At 33.7% G+C, this 19,534-nt stretch overlaps 1 protein-coding gene across 1 annotated transcript in view; it reads left to right on the top strand.

Moving 5' to 3' along the window:
• TBC1D5 (TBC1 domain family member 5) overlaps nucleotides 1-19,534 on the top strand; it is a 430,335-nt gene that overhangs the window by 207,458 nt on the left and 203,343 nt on the right. Inside the window, exons 5-8 of the mRNA XM_069475443.1 lie at nucleotides 944-1,052; nucleotides 2,518-2,607; nucleotides 2,713-2,787; nucleotides 4,249-4,316. Coding sequence (XP_069331544.1) covers nucleotides 944-1,052; nucleotides 2,518-2,607; nucleotides 2,713-2,787; nucleotides 4,249-4,316 — 342 coding nt within the window. The remainder of the gene's footprint in view (nucleotides 1-943; nucleotides 1,053-2,517; nucleotides 2,608-2,712; nucleotides 2,788-4,248; nucleotides 4,317-19,534) is intronic.

Here is a 19,534-nt window from a genome sequence, read left to right as displayed (position 1 = left end):
CAGCTTTAATAATAAATGCTAAATTATAAGTTTATTTTATTGTGGCATGGAAATTGAGAGAAATTTCATAAAGCTGATCTCAATAGCTTCAACTCTAATTCTTAAATGTTTAGTTTGGTGCAAGATGCAGGGAATATAGATCTAATTCCTTTATTCAAACTCAGTAAATGGTTTGGGACAATTAATTTCCAATTGTTTCCCAGTAGAGCAGATTTACTTGTATATTAATGAGGCACAGGTGTTAGGCCCCTGGTGTCTGCATGCCTGGGAGGCATATTTCGGTTGTTTATCTACTCAGCCATAGGTACTGCAAGGTACTCAAGCTTGCCTTTAACAGTTTTTACAGTGAGGCTTTTTAATTTTTCGATTTTTTTTCAAATTTGCCCACACCTGTTAAAATTTTAAAACTGATCATGTAGAAAGAAGTTGCAGAGATTTCAATATTAAGTAGCGCTAATAGTAGCACTAATAGTTCTATAATACTGTATTTAACTACCCAGCCTGACATTAAAGAGAATAAGTTCATTTAAACAGATATTTCGTGTGAGAAGCCAATATAATCATTACACTTTTTTGTTGTATATTTTTGAAGCATGTATATCTTTGTCAATGGCTAAAACAGTCATTTATTTATATTACTATTCATTGTTTTTTTGTTTATACACTGAACTGCACTATCAACATTTTAGAGGAAATGTAATAGCCTCCACAGACATGAATTTCAGTAGCTGGCGTAATTATAGCTATCTACATATTCATTAAATCTACAGAAGAACTGTATCCAAAAAGACAGCCATGCGTTTAGAAACAGTACACAACTAAATATATATGTTTTAAAAGTTGCATTTCTTAGACTTATTTAAAATTAATTTCCTGTAGCATTCCTCTCCAAGCAGAAGAATTTTAACAAAAGGATTCCCATGCTTTGGTTTCTTTCATATAGGAAAGAATGGGAAGAACTATTTGTAAACAACAATTACTTGGCAACAATAAGGCAGAAGGGGATTAATGGGCAGCTGAGAAGCAGCAGGTTCCGCAGCATTTGCTGGAAGGTAAGAAGAAAATATTTATTTACAGTTTGTGGTTGCAATATATCAACACATTACCTGATGCCCTGGAAGATTACCCATGCAGGGGATCACTGAATTTTCTAAAAGACTTCACTCCCATTATTTTGGCCATCTATGTTTATCTTTCATAGGACATTTACTAATAAGATTGAACCACCTTAGAGTCCTGAATAATTGGTGATGGTAAAGGAGTCATATGAAATAACTGTCTTTTCATCGGTTTTGTTGGTGCAAAATTCAAATCAACACTTTAACGTTAACGTTCCCCCAGAGGCTTTTGCAGAATTCTTGAAGCTGGGCAGGAGAAGGGGGGTGCTAATTTCCAGGTTCTTATTACATCGGTTAGCCCTCCTTCCTTTTTTCTTCGTAACTAACAAATGTAAAAGATTTTTCACATTTCTTTTACTAGAAACACAAAGTGAAGAGCAGCAAGAAGTGGTGGAAGGAAATTGAGTCATTCTGCTTCAGAGGGAAAGGGCCACTGATAACCAAAACTAGTAATAACCATCTGTAGTTATCTTTCTAATTGTTTTGAAATATTATTTTTTTATTCTCCAAAAATGAATTAATTTATTTTTAGACTCATTTCTAAAATGACTTTTATCAAAAGTTTTTAGGGTTATCTGCATAAATTGAGCATACTGAGTGTGTGCAGGTAAAGAGAGTAAGAAACACACGATGCATTAGACATTTTTAGATTTAATAATTTATGTTTAATAACTAAAATACATTTTTCTTCTTTTAGGTGCAAGCAATAAAGGCAGGAGACCTGCTGCTAGAATAGTTGTGTACAAATATTTGTGCTCCATCCCCATTCACTGTTGTTTAACTTTTAGCATCCTTCTTTTTCTAAAAATAACCTAAATCCAGATTTACTTTAATGTTGTAGTAAACTAAATCAAATCAAATTTGCCTTTTTAAGAGTGCTTGTTATTTTCATAAGCTGATTGCCCGTTGTAAATTAGATTTTTCTCTGTAAAAGAAATGCCTTTGTGTCTCAGGCTGTGTCCTCGGTAGTAAGGCTGTTCTTTGCTATCTTTTACATATGTGTTTTAAGACAAAACCTTAAACTAGTAATTACTAACTAGATCTTGTGCTTCTTAATAACCCCTTACACTCCCATTAAGATTGGAATGTAAAATGTGAATTATACTTGAACCTCAATGAATTTTTCTTCCTTTTTAATATAAATCTAGAGGGGAGCTTGATTCCATTTTGTGGTGTAGCTTTTATGATCTTGTTTTTTGATTGTTCACTTTTTGAATTTTCTAATTATGTAATTCTAAAATATCCCCAAATATAAGTTATTGGGTATTGGAATGATGATATGAATATGAAATATCTTGAATATGAGATCTCTTTCAATTTTTAGGTGATTTTATTTGGCATGGTTTCACATTTTATATCTTATTATTGTTACAAAAGTTTCCTCTTTTTTTCTTCACAGTTATTTCTTTGTGTTCTTCCTCAAGATAAAAGTCAATGGATAAGTAGAATTAAGGAATTAAGAGCATGGTATGGCAACATTAAAGAAATAGTAAGTAAATAGTAAATTTAGTTAATGTGATTGTTTTCTTATGTATACTTTAAAGTCCAGCAGCCTCTAATTCTTGTGTGTATGTGTTTTCTCTTTCTTTGCCAGCATATTACAAACCCAAGGAAGGTTGTTGGCCAGCAAGATTTGATGATCAATAATCCCCTTTCACAGGATGAAGGGGTAAAGTTCATCTCTAACTCATATCTCAAACTCCTTTGCCCATAAGACTATGCTTGTGTGACTGGTTATCAATCAGCATGAAAGCAATGTATCTCATGCCAACTATTTTCTTTATTCCATAAACAGTACTACCTAAAACCTGATGTAAATTATTCCATGCCATATATACATAGTATGTTGTAGGGAATTAATTATATATCTCTGTAGAATGACACTACAGAGAAGTCTCAGGGGTCAATAAGAACTAAGAGTAAAATAGAAGAGTATAAAGATGAGAATAGAACTATCTTAACAGGGTTGCAGTGGGGAATGAAGTGGCTCAGGAAAGCCTCCTTTCATGATAAAAATAGAGTAGGGTTCACTTGGCAGAACTAACTTCCAGGAAGAAAGAAGTAACTATTTGTAGTTAGTGAGTCTGTGAAGAAGTTTAGAAATGATCAGGCCTACCTCTACTCATATTCCAGTAAAGACTAGGAATAATTAGTACTTAAAGATACTATATAACTTCAATTGTTGCTGCACTAATTTTTGTCTGTTTACCTGAGAACAGAATTTTTTTCTATTTAATACATAATATTAGCATTTCTTTTACCTGATACATATAATAATTATAATATAGTCTTTGGTATAGGAGCATAAAATATTAAGCAATTTTTAAAACTTTTCCTAAATTTACATTTTAAAATATATGTTAAAACCTATTGGATCATAAAGCCAAGCTTTGTAGAAAACATTACGTATCTTTCTTAGTACATTGGAAACTCAAGTCAGGTTCAAACTAGGGCCAGTTGACCGATTGGTCCTGCTTTAATCCAAGTACCTTTTTATTGATAACACAGTAATAGCAGCAATGTATGGCAGTGAAAATTATCATTCGCTTTATATGGATAATAGAAGTTTTAAAAATATACAATCATTTCTCAGTCCATGGGGGATTGGTTCCAGGACTCCTGTGGATACCATGGATCCCAAAATTTGTAGGTGTTCATATCCCTGATATAAAGTGGTGTAGTATTTCCATATAACCTATATACATCCTCTTGTATACTTTAAATCATCTCTATATTGCTTATAATGCCTAATACAATGTAAATGCTATGTAAAGTTGTTACGCTGTATTTTCTAAAATTTGTGTTATTTTCTATTGTTGTATCGTTATTTTTAATTTTTTCCTAATATTTTTGATCTGCAGTTGGTTGAATCCTTAAATTGGGAACCTGCAGATAGGGAGTGCCGACTATATTCAATAATACCAAACTGGAAAAATTGATGTTACAGTAAGGATATATTTCAGACATTAAATTAGATTTTAATAAAAATTATCCCAATCTCAGGTTTTCTGTCTGTACTGTGAAATAACTCAAAGAGGATAAATTTAATCATTTAAATTATTAAATTGAAATCATAAAAGTCAAGCGAAGGTGTGAGATTATTTTAAATAGGTTGTTTTCCTTATTTCAGAGTCTTTGGAACAAATTCTTCCAAGATAAGGAACTTCGATCAATGATTGAACAAGATGTTAAAAGAACGTATGTAGAACTATTTACATGTTCCTTTCAATAATTCAAATTAGTGTTACCTCTTTGTAATTGTAGTAAAACACAAAATCTGTAGAAGTGCTTAATTGAACACAGTATTCTACTTGTGTTAGTAACAAACTTCTTTTGAACAAATGGTGATAATAAGGATAATTTTCTATTCTTACAATACAGATTTCTATTTTCCCTTTTTGACAGTAAATTCTATTTATAATATTGATGATCTTAAAATAATATTTAATTAGCTTTATCAATTTCCAACAATTATTTGAAGTCTTGTGCATCTGATTAAGGTTATATTATGTAGTCATTATATTGATTTGCTAGAAAAATTTATCTTTTGCTTTATGCATTTGAATCTTGTTCTAACTGAATTACTTTTTAAATAACAGCCATTATTCTTATCTTCTTTATTTTTCTTCCTTTTGAAGCTACTCAAATTTGCAAACAATCTCTTCTCTCAATCTACTCAGTATTTACCATATGAAGAATAGTTGCTTGTTTAGCATGTAGTTAATGTCCATAACTTGTTTAGCATGTAGTTAAGGTCCATATATTGGACCTTATCTTTCTGAGTCACATAGTGGGAAGTACATGGAATTTGTGTCAGAAGATCCTAGGGTGAGTCCTAGCTAACATATGCTGTAATTGTGGGGATACTGCTTTCAACATCTTCCTCCCTCAGTTTCCTGTTCTGTAAAATAGGGGTAATAGTAACAACCTTGCAGGATTTTTGTAGATTAACATAAATACAGTAATAGTAGTAAATTAGATAGGCCTACACTTTAAACTGCAAACTGTCACATAAATGTTAATAAATTTAATTCAATCATTGGGATCTGGGATTAGCCAGGTATGTGCAGAGTCCTGGGTATCTGAAGTGGCCTCCGCTAAGTCCTTCTGCAGCTTTGCCTGTGTGCTCTACTCCTAATTCAGTCGCTACTAAATCTCTTACAGTGTCAAGGCCCTGGCTCTCTGATATTTGTCTCTTTCCATGTCCCAAACACTAAATAATCAGTTGACATGTGCTGCAATTAAGATTACACTATATATTTAACAAAAGGAATTTTCTATTTTAAAGTGAAAACAATTCAGGGGAATCATGGGTTCAGAGAACAACAAAACCATAACTAACTCACATAGTGGGGAGAGGGGCGGGAGGAATGGGATCATTTTGATTAGCTTGAGTTACCCAGTTAACTCAGGAGTAGCCCATTTTTATGGGGAAGCTACTCTCAGAGCTGTTGGGTGATAATGCTTGATCTCTCTGGTATATAGTTTCAGAAAGTAGAGCACCATTGTACTGGCACATATGAGGCTCTCAATAAATATTTGAAAAAACAAAAGAAGAAATTTCCTCATTAATCATTTGAGGATTTAAGTAATCAGTGGCAGTAAAACAGTCCTCATTAAAAACAACATGTGCAGTATATATTTGCTAACCAAGCAGTAAAATTTTTTCTTTTAAAAAGTGTATCTTAAAACACTTGACAACTTTAGGTTGCTCTGTTTAATAAGCAGGATTATGGTCAATCTCTTTACAGTTACCAAATGGAAATGGTGGGACCATACCCCTGGTACAGAGTCTTTTAACATTTGCCTCCACTGGTATATTTTATTAAAGTGGAAAACCAAAGATTCAAAGAAGGCAGCTAGGAGACCCTACAGTTCATAACATCAGTAGGTGAGGTTCTGTATCTTCTTCCGTGGAAGGCTCTCCTATAACTCTCTCCATATTTAGAGTAAGTCTTCTTGCCATCTCTGTGTAAATTCTGTGGCAAGGAACTTAGCTTGTAAGGTAAGGTGGTCAGTTTTATTTTAAGGCCACCAAAACATTTAATCACAAAAGCTGAATAGCTTGTCTAATTTTACTACTTCGCATCTTTATAAGGCACCGCATAATCTAAAATCCATGTTTTCAATCCAGTCTGTAAGGAAATTCATAATACAATAGGAGAAGAAAAGTACAGCTCAGAGATGGTTATACAGTGTTACTTGCTCACTAGCCTCTGCGATAAGAATTTTGTTTTTTTAAAATGTATATTTATTGAATATCTACTATGCTTCAGGTTTGCCCTTTGTATTGGGGAGAACAGAGTGGTAAATAACACAGATAGGGTCCTGCTATCACAGGATGTATATTTTAGTGTGGTGGGGGGGAGTGAGATACCAGCATGTATATATTAATATAAAGAGGATAATTATGTAAGGTGATTAAATGCTCTAAAGAAATAAAGCAGGGTAATATGATAGCTAGAGGGAGAATGGCCAGCGAGATGGCTACTATAGGAAGAGAAGGCATCTCTGAGAAGATGACATTTGGGTTGAGATGTGAAACCAGTTTAAAGGCCAGCCATGTGGAGATCTAGGGGAAGAACACATCAGGCAGAGGAAACAGCTAGTGCAAAGTTCCTCAAGAAAATGAGCTCAGTGTTTAGAGGAACAAAAATAAGGCGGGTATGGCTAGATCCAAGTGATTTAAAGAGGGAGAAATATGAAAAGAAGGCAAAGGCCAGACAAACAATCTTGTAGACATAGTAAGAAGTTTGGATTTTATTCAAATTTCAGTGGGAAGTTATTGGAGGATATTGAGCAGGAGTGTGATATCTAAAAGATAATTCTGGCTGCTATGTAGTGGAGTAAAGGTGGATATAAGAATGGAAGCTGGAAAAGTCACTGGAAGTCTATTTCAGTATTCCAAATTATGTAATATTAGTGACTTAGACTAAAGAGGAGTAATAAAGACAAAAATAGATATGCTGGGAATATATATTTTATATTTTTAAATACAAATTAGGGGGTCATTACATGTAGTTTTCTCACATCCTTCAGTTTTATTCCATTTTTCAGGTTCTTTTTACCCCCTACCTACAGTCTCTTACTTGTTTAATTATTCTCTTTGGATCTAGTATATTTTTGTTTCTAGTCCATTCCATGTGCTACAGCCCAATCACTCTTCTCAAAGCACATTTTTAATCATGCCATTTGCCTAATTCAGACCCTTTTATGACTCCCTGTTGACCTGCGGAAGAGTGGACTTACCTGTCTTCCCTAATAAACACCCAGTTCCCTGTTAACCAATGCTTCTGGCATTATTCCATGAACAAGTTTTGTGCTTTCCATTTTCCATGCTTTGGAATACTCTCCTTCACTGGAATGCTACTTCCCTCCACTGCTTCCAATTGTGGATTTCTGACAACAAATCCTTCAAGGCCTGGGTTCATGAAGCATTTTCCAGTCTTTATAATTGGAAATAATTTGTGCCTATCCTATGTTCTATAGAATTTTCATAATAATTTTTTAATGATATTATTTAATTTTGTTTGGTCCTATATTTGTTTAGGTCCATCTGTCAATGTATTCAATACGCTTAATCTCCTCAGTGTACCAGGCACTAGAGATGCCAAGGTAAATATGACATGGATCCTTAAGAAGCTCAAAGTCTAATAGAGAAAGGAGAAAAAAAAAAGTTATAATACAGGATAACTGGTGCTGTAATAGAAGTGTGTACAAAAGCTCTGGTTTAGCCCAAACGTCATCTTTCAAATCTAATGGTAAACCCCTCGAGGGCACGAACCTTGTCTTGTTTTTGTCTTACTGCCCATTGCCAAGTTGTTGCTTAGTAAGTTATTATTGCAAATCTTATCACTGATGATCAGTGTTCAATTTTAGTAATGATGTCTAACATCTTTTAAGTCTTCAGAGACAACCACACTTTAAAAAATACTATTATCAACTTTCTAGTCTGAGTTTAAACAAGATAATTTGATTTCATGAACTGTGTTTTTTACATCATTATTGAATTTATTTGATCTGCATATGTCACTGTATTAAATATTATCTCCCTCTTGAACTAATTTTAATATTCTTTTATGCCACTAACCCTTTTTTGCCTCAAAGGGTTTTGCATTCATTTCAATTAATTGTTCCTTAGCTCAACATAATGAGGTTGTTACTGTTCCCATTTTTATTACTGAAAAAACTGATAATCGAAAGGTAAATCAAGGAACTTCCAATTTATGGCATTTCTAATTTAGAACTTGAATTGTCTGTTCTGAGCAAATTTTGCCATGTTTCAAAAGCTCTAACATTAAATGAAATTCAGTATTATTTAAAATGATGTGAAATAATGAGTTCATGATAAAATATCATTTCCATATTAGATGCCAAAGAAGTATGTTATTTGGTCTATCAAGGTCTATTCTAAAAATATATATATAGCATCTATAACATCATTTGCAGATTAACATATTTATAAGCTATTGCCAAATAGTCTCATCTTTTCTTCAAATGCGCTTTCCCTCTCTCTTGAATTAAGCTATTAAATTTCAACTTTTATCATTGTAATATTGTCCATATTTTAAAAGTTTATCTGATTGCCTATTGGATATGCTAATAATCATCTTCAATTATTGGTCTTTTTTATTTCTAGCTATTATAGTTAGCATTTTAGGTAGCTCATTCATCATTTAATTACTCTGTTTCCTACTTGAAGCTCCACAATATGGTTAGATTTTTAAAGATGCAACTTTCTCATTTTAAGCTTCCTTTTTTTTATGGTTTATTTGTGGGTCAAGCTTCAAACATATCTATTTAAGCCAACTTTGTCTCCTCCATTTTTTTAATCATATCATTTGATATTTTGTGGATTCCTTAATAATTGCTAAAATTATCTTTTTAAAATTATAGGTACATGCTGCACAGTTTGGTAGACACCATGCACAAGTGGCTATTTAAATTTAAATGAAGATTAAATAAAATTTAAAATGTAGTCTTCATTCAAAATAACCACATTCAATTGGTAATGGCTGCTAAGTATTGGACGCGCATATATGGAACATATTTGTTATTACGGAAAGTTCTATTGGACAGCACTGTATAGAAAAGGCATTGTTATATTTTTGTATAGTATATGATATGAATGTCTACATTTTGTTTTTTATTTATGTTGAACTTTTAGATATGGTCTAGGCTAGATATTTACTTCTATTTTTTTTTTCTCCCCTTAAGAAAACTCTTTGAATTTTTGTGGTGTGTCTTACCTGAGTTTTTGGTCAAATGTAGTTATTATGTTACATTGTAGTATGCGAATGGAAACAAGATCATTTTTGAAATTTTTTTTGCATGTTAACAATATACAAAAGTGATTTTACAGAGTTAACTTATTGATTTTTTCTTTTAACTTAAAGACCATCTTCCTGAGTTCCACTCCTAATACTTTGGTCCATTGATTGTCACACTTTATAAAGTTAAGATGTTCTGAATGTTGGTGTCTTTTACATGGTTTCCTCCAAGCCCATTTTTTATTTAAATAAAAAACAAATTCCCCAGGAAAGGAGGATTTTACAAGCAATTTCAGAGCAGAATTGATTTTGGTGTGTGTTAATGCCGACAATCTGCCCAGTGTTAAAATGTTAAAGAGAAAAAAAAATACAAGCTGCCATATTCTTGTGATCACACCAAAATAGCAGCTTGTATTTATATTTTCAGTCTCCTCGAGGTGGACTGCAGGCACACATGAATGAGTGGATGTACTTGGTGTTGTGTTGTGATTTTATTTAATGCAGGCAAAGTACATGCTTGTGCATGCACGACCAGCCCTCACATATGCACTTATTCACAGCCGAGAAAGTGAAAACTACAACACAAGCCGCTCTCTAAGAGTTGTCGGCAACCTGTGTGTGTGTTTCTTAAATATTAAAGAGGGGGAAAACAGATTTTCAGGAATATGAGAAATAATTCTTCTGTCAAGTGGCCCTTAGTCCTTCCTCGCTTGACACTTAAGGTAAAAACAAAATAATTACTATTGCATGTATATATTTAGAAATATGTATTTTCCTATCCTGTTTCTATTTTAAAGTGTATTTTTCCCATTTCTGTTTCATTTAAACATGCAAATTCTTAGCATACATTTATTCTAATTTATGAGATTTTTTAAAAACTTAAAAACATTTTTTCAGTATTTGAATGAAAATATAGGCTTATTTGCTACAAAACATATAGTTGTAGTGCTTTGATTAGCATCCTGATGCTCCTAATCTTTGGAATTTGGGAGCAGTAGTACATGGAGGGCGGCACGGTTACGTTACCCTGAGCTGCTGACCAATAGTATTTGCTGAGGTTTTCTTTGTTTTGAATAAGCCAGATTTTTAGGACTAGATGTGGCTTTATATAATTATGAGAAGGTTAAAAAGTAGAGTCAGGCGGGTGGTAAAGTAATATCTTATCCTGAAATAGTCCCAATAGACATAGCCTGTTTGGTAGTGTAACATAGTCTTTTTAAAACAATTTAAGCAGATTTGGAATTGAAGTTACGTTGGTACTTTAGAGGTTATGCTTGAATTTCTTTTGACTTTTTTCTATATTGTTGAAAAACTGCAAAATAAAGTCGGTATTTTCATTTGTGACACAGTCTTACACTTAAAGTTCATATACAGTATACCTATCTATTTATATATTTTTTTTCCTAATTTTTCACTGTTACGGTAGGAGTAGAGAGATTTTTTTTGAAGAGGGGAGGCAGTGCAGAAAAGGGCTTGTTATATGACCTATATAGCATAGAACCAGAAGGAACCTTAGCTGAAAACCTCTACTTAGATGGTGACCGATCCTGCCTCCTTAACTACAACCCCGCCTGCCTTCTCTCAACCATGTCCTGTCATCTCAACCCAACTTAATCTTAATCTTCCCAACTGTATGGTGATTTCAAACTTCTATCTTCGTTGTTAGACTCTTGGAGATTTTTCTGCTGCCCTCTTGGGCTGAATCCTAACCACTGTCATCACAACAGATCAGTACTTTTCTTTTCTTTGATTTTTAAAAATCAGTATTTACCTCCTTTTTGTGAACTATGAAAGGTATATATTATTCTTTTCCTCACTAATTGCAAAACAAAATTAAAGACAGCAGAACTCTGCTCAGACTTTTTTTCTGCTTCACTTTTCCATCCCCAGTCCCTGAGTCCATAGACTTAATTTTGCTTTTCCATTGGTTTGGTTGTTTGTAGGTTTGTAGATATATTTGTTTGTTCAACAAATACTACTTGAGAAATTACTATGTAACAGCTATTGCTCTAGAAGTTGAAGAGTCTAATAAAGAAAAGACTGTCTCTTCGGTTCTTTAACATATCGTGCATATTTTATTGTAATTGTCTTCGTTTAACATTATCTGTAAAATGTGTTTTTTCTCTCTTAGGTTTTTTTTTTTTTTTTTTTTTTTTTTAAGATTTCAATACAATTTACTCTTTTTTTCCCCCCAAGTAGATTTAGGAGATACACATGTTTTTTGTTACATGGATGAATTGTATAATGGTGAAATCAAGGCTTTTCCTAGGTTTTCTTGAGTTGTAAGTTCTTATGTTTTGAATCTTTATATTTGCAGTACCTAGTACCATAATAGGCATTTTTGTCATTGGTAGTTATCTAGTTAAATCCTTTTGTTTTGCAAAGGTGAAAAGTTGAAGCTCAGAAACAATATAATGTGAATAAGCAAATATAACTTGTTAATGTCTAAAATGGAAATGGTACCTGAGACATCAGGTCTTTCCACTGCTCTATTACTTATGTTAATCTTGTTTGCCTAGATTTAACACTTCTTCAATTCAAGAAACATTTATTAAGTACCTTCAGTGTGCAAAGCACTCTGAAGCAAACAGGAGACAGTAGCTCAAATGAATCGGTATACCAAATCTTCTTCAGAAAGTGGCAAAGACTAAATAAGTAGATATTTTTTCTGCCCTCTGGGTTCATATATTCTAATGCGATGTTTCTCAACCTTGGGAATGTTGATATTTTGGACCAATTCTTTGTTTTGAGGTGCTGTTATACACAGTGTAGGATGCTTGGCATCATCCCTGATCTCCACCTGCTAGAGGCTCTGTGAGGCATACTTTTTAAATCTTTCTAAGGTCCTTTTGTCTAACTGAAGGGCTCTCTGAGGCATCATCTTAGAGCTTTCTGAGATCTTAACAAAGGGTTTTACAGTCACATCCTTGGTTTCATCTTTAGATCTTATTTTTCTTGTCTGTGTCCTAGATTTGATCTTTGCCCAGAAGCAGAGTGTTAATGTTAGCATCATTTGCTGACTGGTAAGGTTTGCAATGAGAAAAAGTTTTATTTTCAAACCCAGCAAGTTCTAACACATTTATATTTACCAATTCTTCCTTTTACTTCTTTTCTTCTTTCATTCTCCTGTAAGTAATATGAATAAAACAGACAGCAGCTTCAGTACACTGCCTGGATATCTCCTTTGCTAGATCACTCAGTTTATTAGGTACATTTTCTATTTTGCGAATAACCAGAGGCTACCATGTTGCCAGACTTCTTGTCGCTTGCAGAATGAGGAATCTTTTTCTTTCATTTCTTTTTCTTTAAGCCCTCACTGGCAGCCTCCTCCTAGACTGTCTTTTGCTTTTTCATAACCTTTAGTTTTTCTCTGATGCTCCCTTGAAGGTCCTTTTGACTTCTATCCAGTTCCATAGACACTTCTACCACATATTTTAGGGTTTTTTTTTAACAGTACCCCAGTTTCAGATATCAAAATCTCTATAATTATCTTTTGCTGCACAAGAAATCAACCAAAACTTAGTGGCTTAGAATAATAATCATTTATTATTGCACAGTGTTTGTGGATCAGGAGTTTGGAAACAGGCTAGCTAGGAGATTCTGACTTAGGAGCCTGTTATGAGATTGCAGTCAGGTGTTTACTGGAGCTGCAGACATTAGACAGTTTTTCTAGGGCTAGCGGATCCATGTTGGTTCCTGTCCATGTGGATCTCTCTGTGGTATTGCTTAAGGTCCTCCTCTAGAGTAAACCTTGTCCAGATAAAGTGATCTAAGAAAAAATGGACCCAGGTAGAAGTTATGTCCTTTTTTTTTTTTTTTTTTTTTTTTTTTGCCATAACCTTGGAAGGGAGGTGTGAGAATTAAAAATCTACACGTGTATTTTAAAAATAACACATAATATGTAACAACAATCCACATGTATCTTCCTAGGTCTCCCCTATGATCTTTTCTATTCTTTCCAACTGGAAAGGGACGTGTGTACAGGGGCCTGATGGTGGGAGAATAGGGGAGTGTATTTTGTAGTCACACATAACTTCCACTCTCTTTCTGTTGGCTAGCACTGAGTCACATGGCCACAGCTAACTGAAAAGGAAGCTGGGAAATTAAATCCAGCTATGTGCCTGGAAAGAAGAGAAAACAGGTTTGGTTGAATAGGGAGAATGGTGAAATCATCAACTAAAATAGGGAACACAGGAAGATAAAGAATGTGTCTTTTTGTTGTATATCACATTATTCCTCTTTATGGTCTTGGCTTGATTTTTCAGTTTTCCTTTTATAAAACAATAAACCACAGTAAGGTATTATAGTTATTTTGGTGTTTAATAGTATTCTAGGGAGTTTTCATTAGCTCATTTAAAAATTTTGGATGAGTGCTTGTTTTGATTTTCTGTTTTTGAAATATGGGTATAACATCAGTTATTGTTCTTTCAAGTCCTTCTGTGCTTCTTTGTCCTACTGCATGATTATAAACCCTCACCAAGGGCTTTATTTTTTCCCTTGGGGCATCTTATTGAATACTTGCATCTTCCGTATTTCATCTGGCCCCAATGCTTTGTCTGTTTTAATACTTCTAATTACCTAATTATGTACTATAATACAGTGACAAAGTCCTTTATCATTGCTCTCTTTTCTTAACCCTTTTCTTGCTTAGAAAATATTCTTTTTCTCTTTGTTGTATGAGAAACTCTTCATTACAGATAACCTAGATATTTTCCTAACTTCCCTTTATTGTGTATATTGTGATAGATCATTGCCCTGTTGAATGTCTTTCCAAGTAACTCTCATCAGGCACCTGGGCTCCTCCTTATTGGGGCTCCAAAGCTGTATTTAGTTGCCCTACATCTCTCACTCCTGATTCATTCTTACATACTGTAGTCATATAAGAAGATATCCAAAGACAAATAGAATAGTCTAGTTGTCATAAACTACTTTTGTGATAGAATTAGTGGCCATTCTATCATTAAGAGATCTTAGTGTAATCAGATGTCCACAAGAAGTATCCATGAACCAAATGTAAGAGAAATCAAGATTTTTAAAAATTATGGTCAATACTTCAAGATATCTAAAAGTTGATAAAGGAAATTTTTCACTATACAAGTATTTTTAGATAATAGCGGAAGAAAAAATAGAATTATAGTTTACCCCTATGATCTCTATAAATTAATAGATTTAGGGTAATGATCATCAATAGTTATCAGCATCACAAAAAGAGAGATTAGGTAATGTTATGTGCCTGTTGATGGAAGCACACAACACTAACTATTCTGGTTATCTATTGTTGCCTTGTAAAGCACCCCAAAGCTTAAAACAACAGAACTTATTTTATTTATGAATCTATAACTTGAGCAGGGCTCAGCAGGATGGTTCATCTCTGTTCCACATGGTGTTGGCTGGGACAGCTGGAAGGCCAGAGGCTGGAATCATCTGAAGGCTGACTCACCCATCTGGTTGTTGAAGCCAGCTGTCATCTGAGTCCTTCTCTGGGTTTAGGGCTGAAACACCTCCACAGAGCCTTTTCATATAGCTGCTTTCCTCACAGAATGGTGGCTTGGTTCTGAGGATGTGTACAGAGAGAGAGCCAGATAGAAGTAGTGTCACAGCATCGCTTTTGATGCACTTAGTTTGCAAGAAGCTGGTCAGTAAGGACAGAACATATTCAAAGGAGTTAGACTCCTTCACCTTTTTATCGGATAAATGTCAAAGAATTTCCAAACCATCATACCAACTATGAAGAATCTTGTTGAAAAGTTGAACCTGAATCTGATAAAGTCTCTAGCTCTAACTATCAGTTCATAGGAAATGCAAGGGGAAGAGAAACATGTTAAATAACACAGTAGCGGTGCAATAAGTAAAATTCAGAATGTGGGAAGTTTCTACAGGATAAAGAATCTGATTCCTTTGAAAAATACGTTGCAAGAAAAAACAAAAGAAAGGAAGGACAAATCTATAGAATAAAAGAATGTTAAGAGACATATCAAATTGCAATATGGACAAATTTCTTGGATCTTTAACAAAGTGTAAAAATTTTAGACTGAGAAATTTGAACATTAGATTATTTTTATTAGCAGTAGTGTTATAATGGTACAGTTTTTAAAAACTGCTTGTCTTTCAGAGATTCACATTGCAATATTCCTAGATACAGTGATGTCTGGTTCATTTCAAAGTAATGCAGTATTGGAGGAGGAGCATATATAAATCAAGAATTGATTAGTGATGAAGTTATGTGATGGATGGGTTGGGGTTCAGTCTACTATTGTCTCTTCATAAATGTTTGAATTTTCTATAATAAAAGATTTTTAAAAGTTATAATGAAACTATATTTTTAGTTAGCCTACTAGTTTTGGTTTATTTCGAGACAGAAAACACAACTTATACACTGAACTTTTATGATAGCTCTTGTTATTATTTTTCACTATGTAAAATTTGTTTACATCTAGTTTCTTCACACATTTGAAAGAGAAACTTTTATATTTTATATTGATCAAATAAGTTAAAACTGAGATATCATTTTTTTCAATAAAGTAAAAATTTTAGGCTGTTTTATTCTAAATTTCATCATAGAATACTGAGTCTTTGCTGTTTATCTCTTTTTTTAGAGTTTTACCCTTACCTATTTTACATCTCAATTTTTATTTTCTGGCCACGTGCAGAAATAACTTCTCTTAGACTTTCATTTTCTGATAATAAAAAATTTGTCTCCCATCTCTATTTAGTGTGATTTTTTTTTTTCCCTTTTCTTTTCCTTTCAGATATTTTGGCTTGAATGAATTATGAACTTCTACCATTTTCATTCTAATTTTTTTCCCTCTATATCTTTTCTGAAGTTACTGCCATTTCTCTCTTTTTTGTGTGAAACTGTAGAGTCATTGTTGATTTTTCAAAATCTGAATGATGGTTGAATCCAATGTGGGTCAATATTCTGTTTTTTATTACTGTTTCAAAAACAGATTTGCCTTTCCAGTAATCTTTGGGCTAGACTGCTATTCAAATTACGTTACCTATCCTGAAACAACACCAGCTGGCAAGGGGTAAAAAAGCCTGGAAGTGTAATGGGTGGCAGGGAAACTATTCTGAAGCTTAGAACATATCATTAAAAACTGATTGTTACTATTCCTTGAAATGCCACTCACTGTGCTTTTCTCTCTCATTGCTGATTCACATAAATGTAACATCTTCTGGATGAAATACTGATAATATGACAATCAAGTATTTTTGTAGGAAATATGTTATTGTTCAGGTATATTCATCAACCTTCTGAGCTTGGTTCTTCCACATAGCTATAAAGTCATGGAATTTTACCTAAGTGCATTTCTCTGGTTCATTTATAACTGATTAGGGAAGCAGTTGGAAAGATTGCTGTTCTGCTAACTATCCAGATACATTGGCACAGGTATTAATTTTTCTGTGCTTCAGTTTCTCTGCCTGTTAATCTCTGAGTTGGACTGGATAATCTCCAAAGACTCTTTCAGCTCAAAACTTCTCTGAATTTCAGTTCTTTTTCCAACCTCTGAAATAGCATAAAGTTTTACTTCTTTTTCAGAGCTTTTCTCTATCTTTCTCCCTTACTTACTTGATGCAATGGATTCTTCATCAGAATTTAGAGAAAAAGTCTTACTTTTCTAAAAAAGAGAATATCATAAAACTTGACAAATTAGCACTTCAGCATTGTAGAGTAGAATTGTAGATGGTGTGCTATTGCATAGATATGCTATGTCTACCTAATACATGTTTTCAGTTGATTGGGTGTTTGCTAAAAGTGGGCAATTTAAATTATCTACCTGCAATTTAATTCTTCTAGATCTCTAGTTTTTAATCTTGCAAGTGGTTAGTATGCATTTAGATGAAACCATGAATTGGTATACAGTATAATTTACATTTTTAGTATTTAAGTATTAAACTCTTATTATATGGTTCATGGATATTTATTGCAACATGCATATAGCAGTTTTTAGTAGTACTTTCTTCCTGAAGCCATTCAGATCGCAACAGCTATACAGAATTTGTACATAGAAAATTTCCAAAGAATAGGTAAGGAAGGGGACCCACATGATCATTAAGCCAGGTGAGCCAAATCTTTAGACATGAAGCCTACTTAACGACAGGGCTAAATTTAAGACATGATGAGGAAGAGGAGGAGAAAATTTCACCTCTCAAAAGGATTATTCTATTCTTAATGGCCGTGTTTCCCCAAGAAATTTCTCTACAGCAATTTATTTTACTAACTACTTATCTCTGTTTCATCCTGATTAATTTGGAATATTTGACTTTAGAAGGGCTTTAACAACTTTCTTTTGTCCTAAATTAGTCATTTAATAAATTTTTGTGTTTCTTTCATACTTTCAGTGCATTTGACATCTCTCTGGAACTTCTTTTGGCTTCTATGACATATGATTCTTACTGAGAATCTACCTTGAAGTTAATTTTTCTCTTCTTTAGGAAAAGTCCGTTGTGCCATCCCTATTTGAACTTCCATGTCTGGAAGTCTTTTGTGCCACCCCTACTCAAACTTCTGTACCTGGATAGGGACTGACTAGAGGATCACATTAAGGTTTATGCAGAGATGTGTAGTCACCTTGCTCAGGTCCTTAGGTTGTTTACCAGCCCCCAAAAGAGATGCATCCTTGCTGCTACGGAAAAGATCAAAAATCTATGTCTGGGGACAATTGCACACATCAACAGCAATTGCAAGAAAAAGTCAAATGAACAGATGAAGATGAAATAGGCATTAATCTACTTTTAAAATTAAAACCAGAAGAAAAATATGCTTCACAAATCTCTAGCATAGTTCACCGAAAATCCTAGTCTGGACTGGAGGGAAAGTTATAACTCTCATAGGGACCTAACAAAGGATCAGAGTGAAGCTTAAAACAGCTGAGATCTCCAGAAATAGGAGGCAGCAAACCATTATAATAAGAAGTAAAACAGCCATTTATTGCTCTTTAAAAGACTCTTATTGAGGAGTATTTTTCTGTTTCAATAATGCCCCATGACTCCATGCTATAGGTCATCTTCCTCTTCAGTCTCTCATGTTTTCTCTTATTTTCTAGTTCCAAAGCCACCTAATTCACATCTTTATCACCTAAAGTACCATTACTCAAATACTAATAATGACTTATACTCCTAAATATCTACTACTTGTCATTTACTGTACTTGGTCCTTTCACATAGTCTCATCTTGATCACCGGATCAGTATTGTTCTCTCTGCTCAGTGGATGAGGCAGTTAAGCAGTCATTTGCTCAAGATTACATAGCTAGAAATTATGTAATATGAATGTGAACACAGGCTTTTATACTAGAGTTTGGAATTTTTTAATATCATGTCATTATAATGCACTCTTATGTCCTTCCTGTAAGTTCTACTCTTTCAGGTTTATTCCTATTTAGAGTTACTCACATACTTTTCATTATCACTTCCCTATTCAAAAATGTAAATTCACTGTGTTGTTTCTTTAGTTGTAAACTCAGCATTCAAAGCTGTGTCCAGACTTGCCCCACCTTTTCTTCTGTCCCATTCTCCTGCTCCCAACTGTCAATACTTCATGGAATTCTCTTTCCCTTCAGATTACTAATTAACCTTGCTGTGCCGCACACTTGAAATACTCATTGCCTTCTGTGCCTTCACATCTTTCCTTCTGGTTGGGTTACCTTCTCCACTGATGTTCCATGTTCCTCTTCTAAAAATTCTTTTTCAAACCTTCTAATTGAACACAGTTGACGGTTCACTCCCACATGACATTCTCTCTGCCTTTTTATAGTCATTGTGTATTGCATTGCTATGTGTTTGCACTTTGGGTTCTTGCAGTTGTATATTTTTGCATTATAAACAACTGTTTATACTCCTTTCAGGCAGATTCCCTGCTCTTTTTCTATTTCACGTTACCTCAAAGCACCTGGTAGAGTCTTTGAACCAGAGAGCATTTGTTCCATTTGAAGTCTACATTTTAATACGATGAAGTGGATAGTGTGGTCATATATAATATAATAATTGAAATACTGATATTTTATATCAAGGAAAAAACAATGACAGTGATGTTTTGAAATAGTTGGTACTTTTACAAAATCACATTCTAGTCCTACAAATCACATGAGCTGAAACAAAGCAACCTTTGCCCCCAAACAGATGGGCTATAATTCATTTTGCTTAA

This window comes from Eulemur rufifrons, chromosome 7, assembly GCF_041146395.1.
Source record: "Eulemur rufifrons isolate Redbay chromosome 7, OSU_ERuf_1, whole genome shotgun sequence".
Classification (NCBI taxonomy): domain Eukaryota; kingdom Metazoa; phylum Chordata; class Mammalia; order Primates; family Lemuridae; genus Eulemur; species Eulemur rufifrons.
This window is presented reverse-complemented; position numbering and strand designations above follow the sequence as displayed.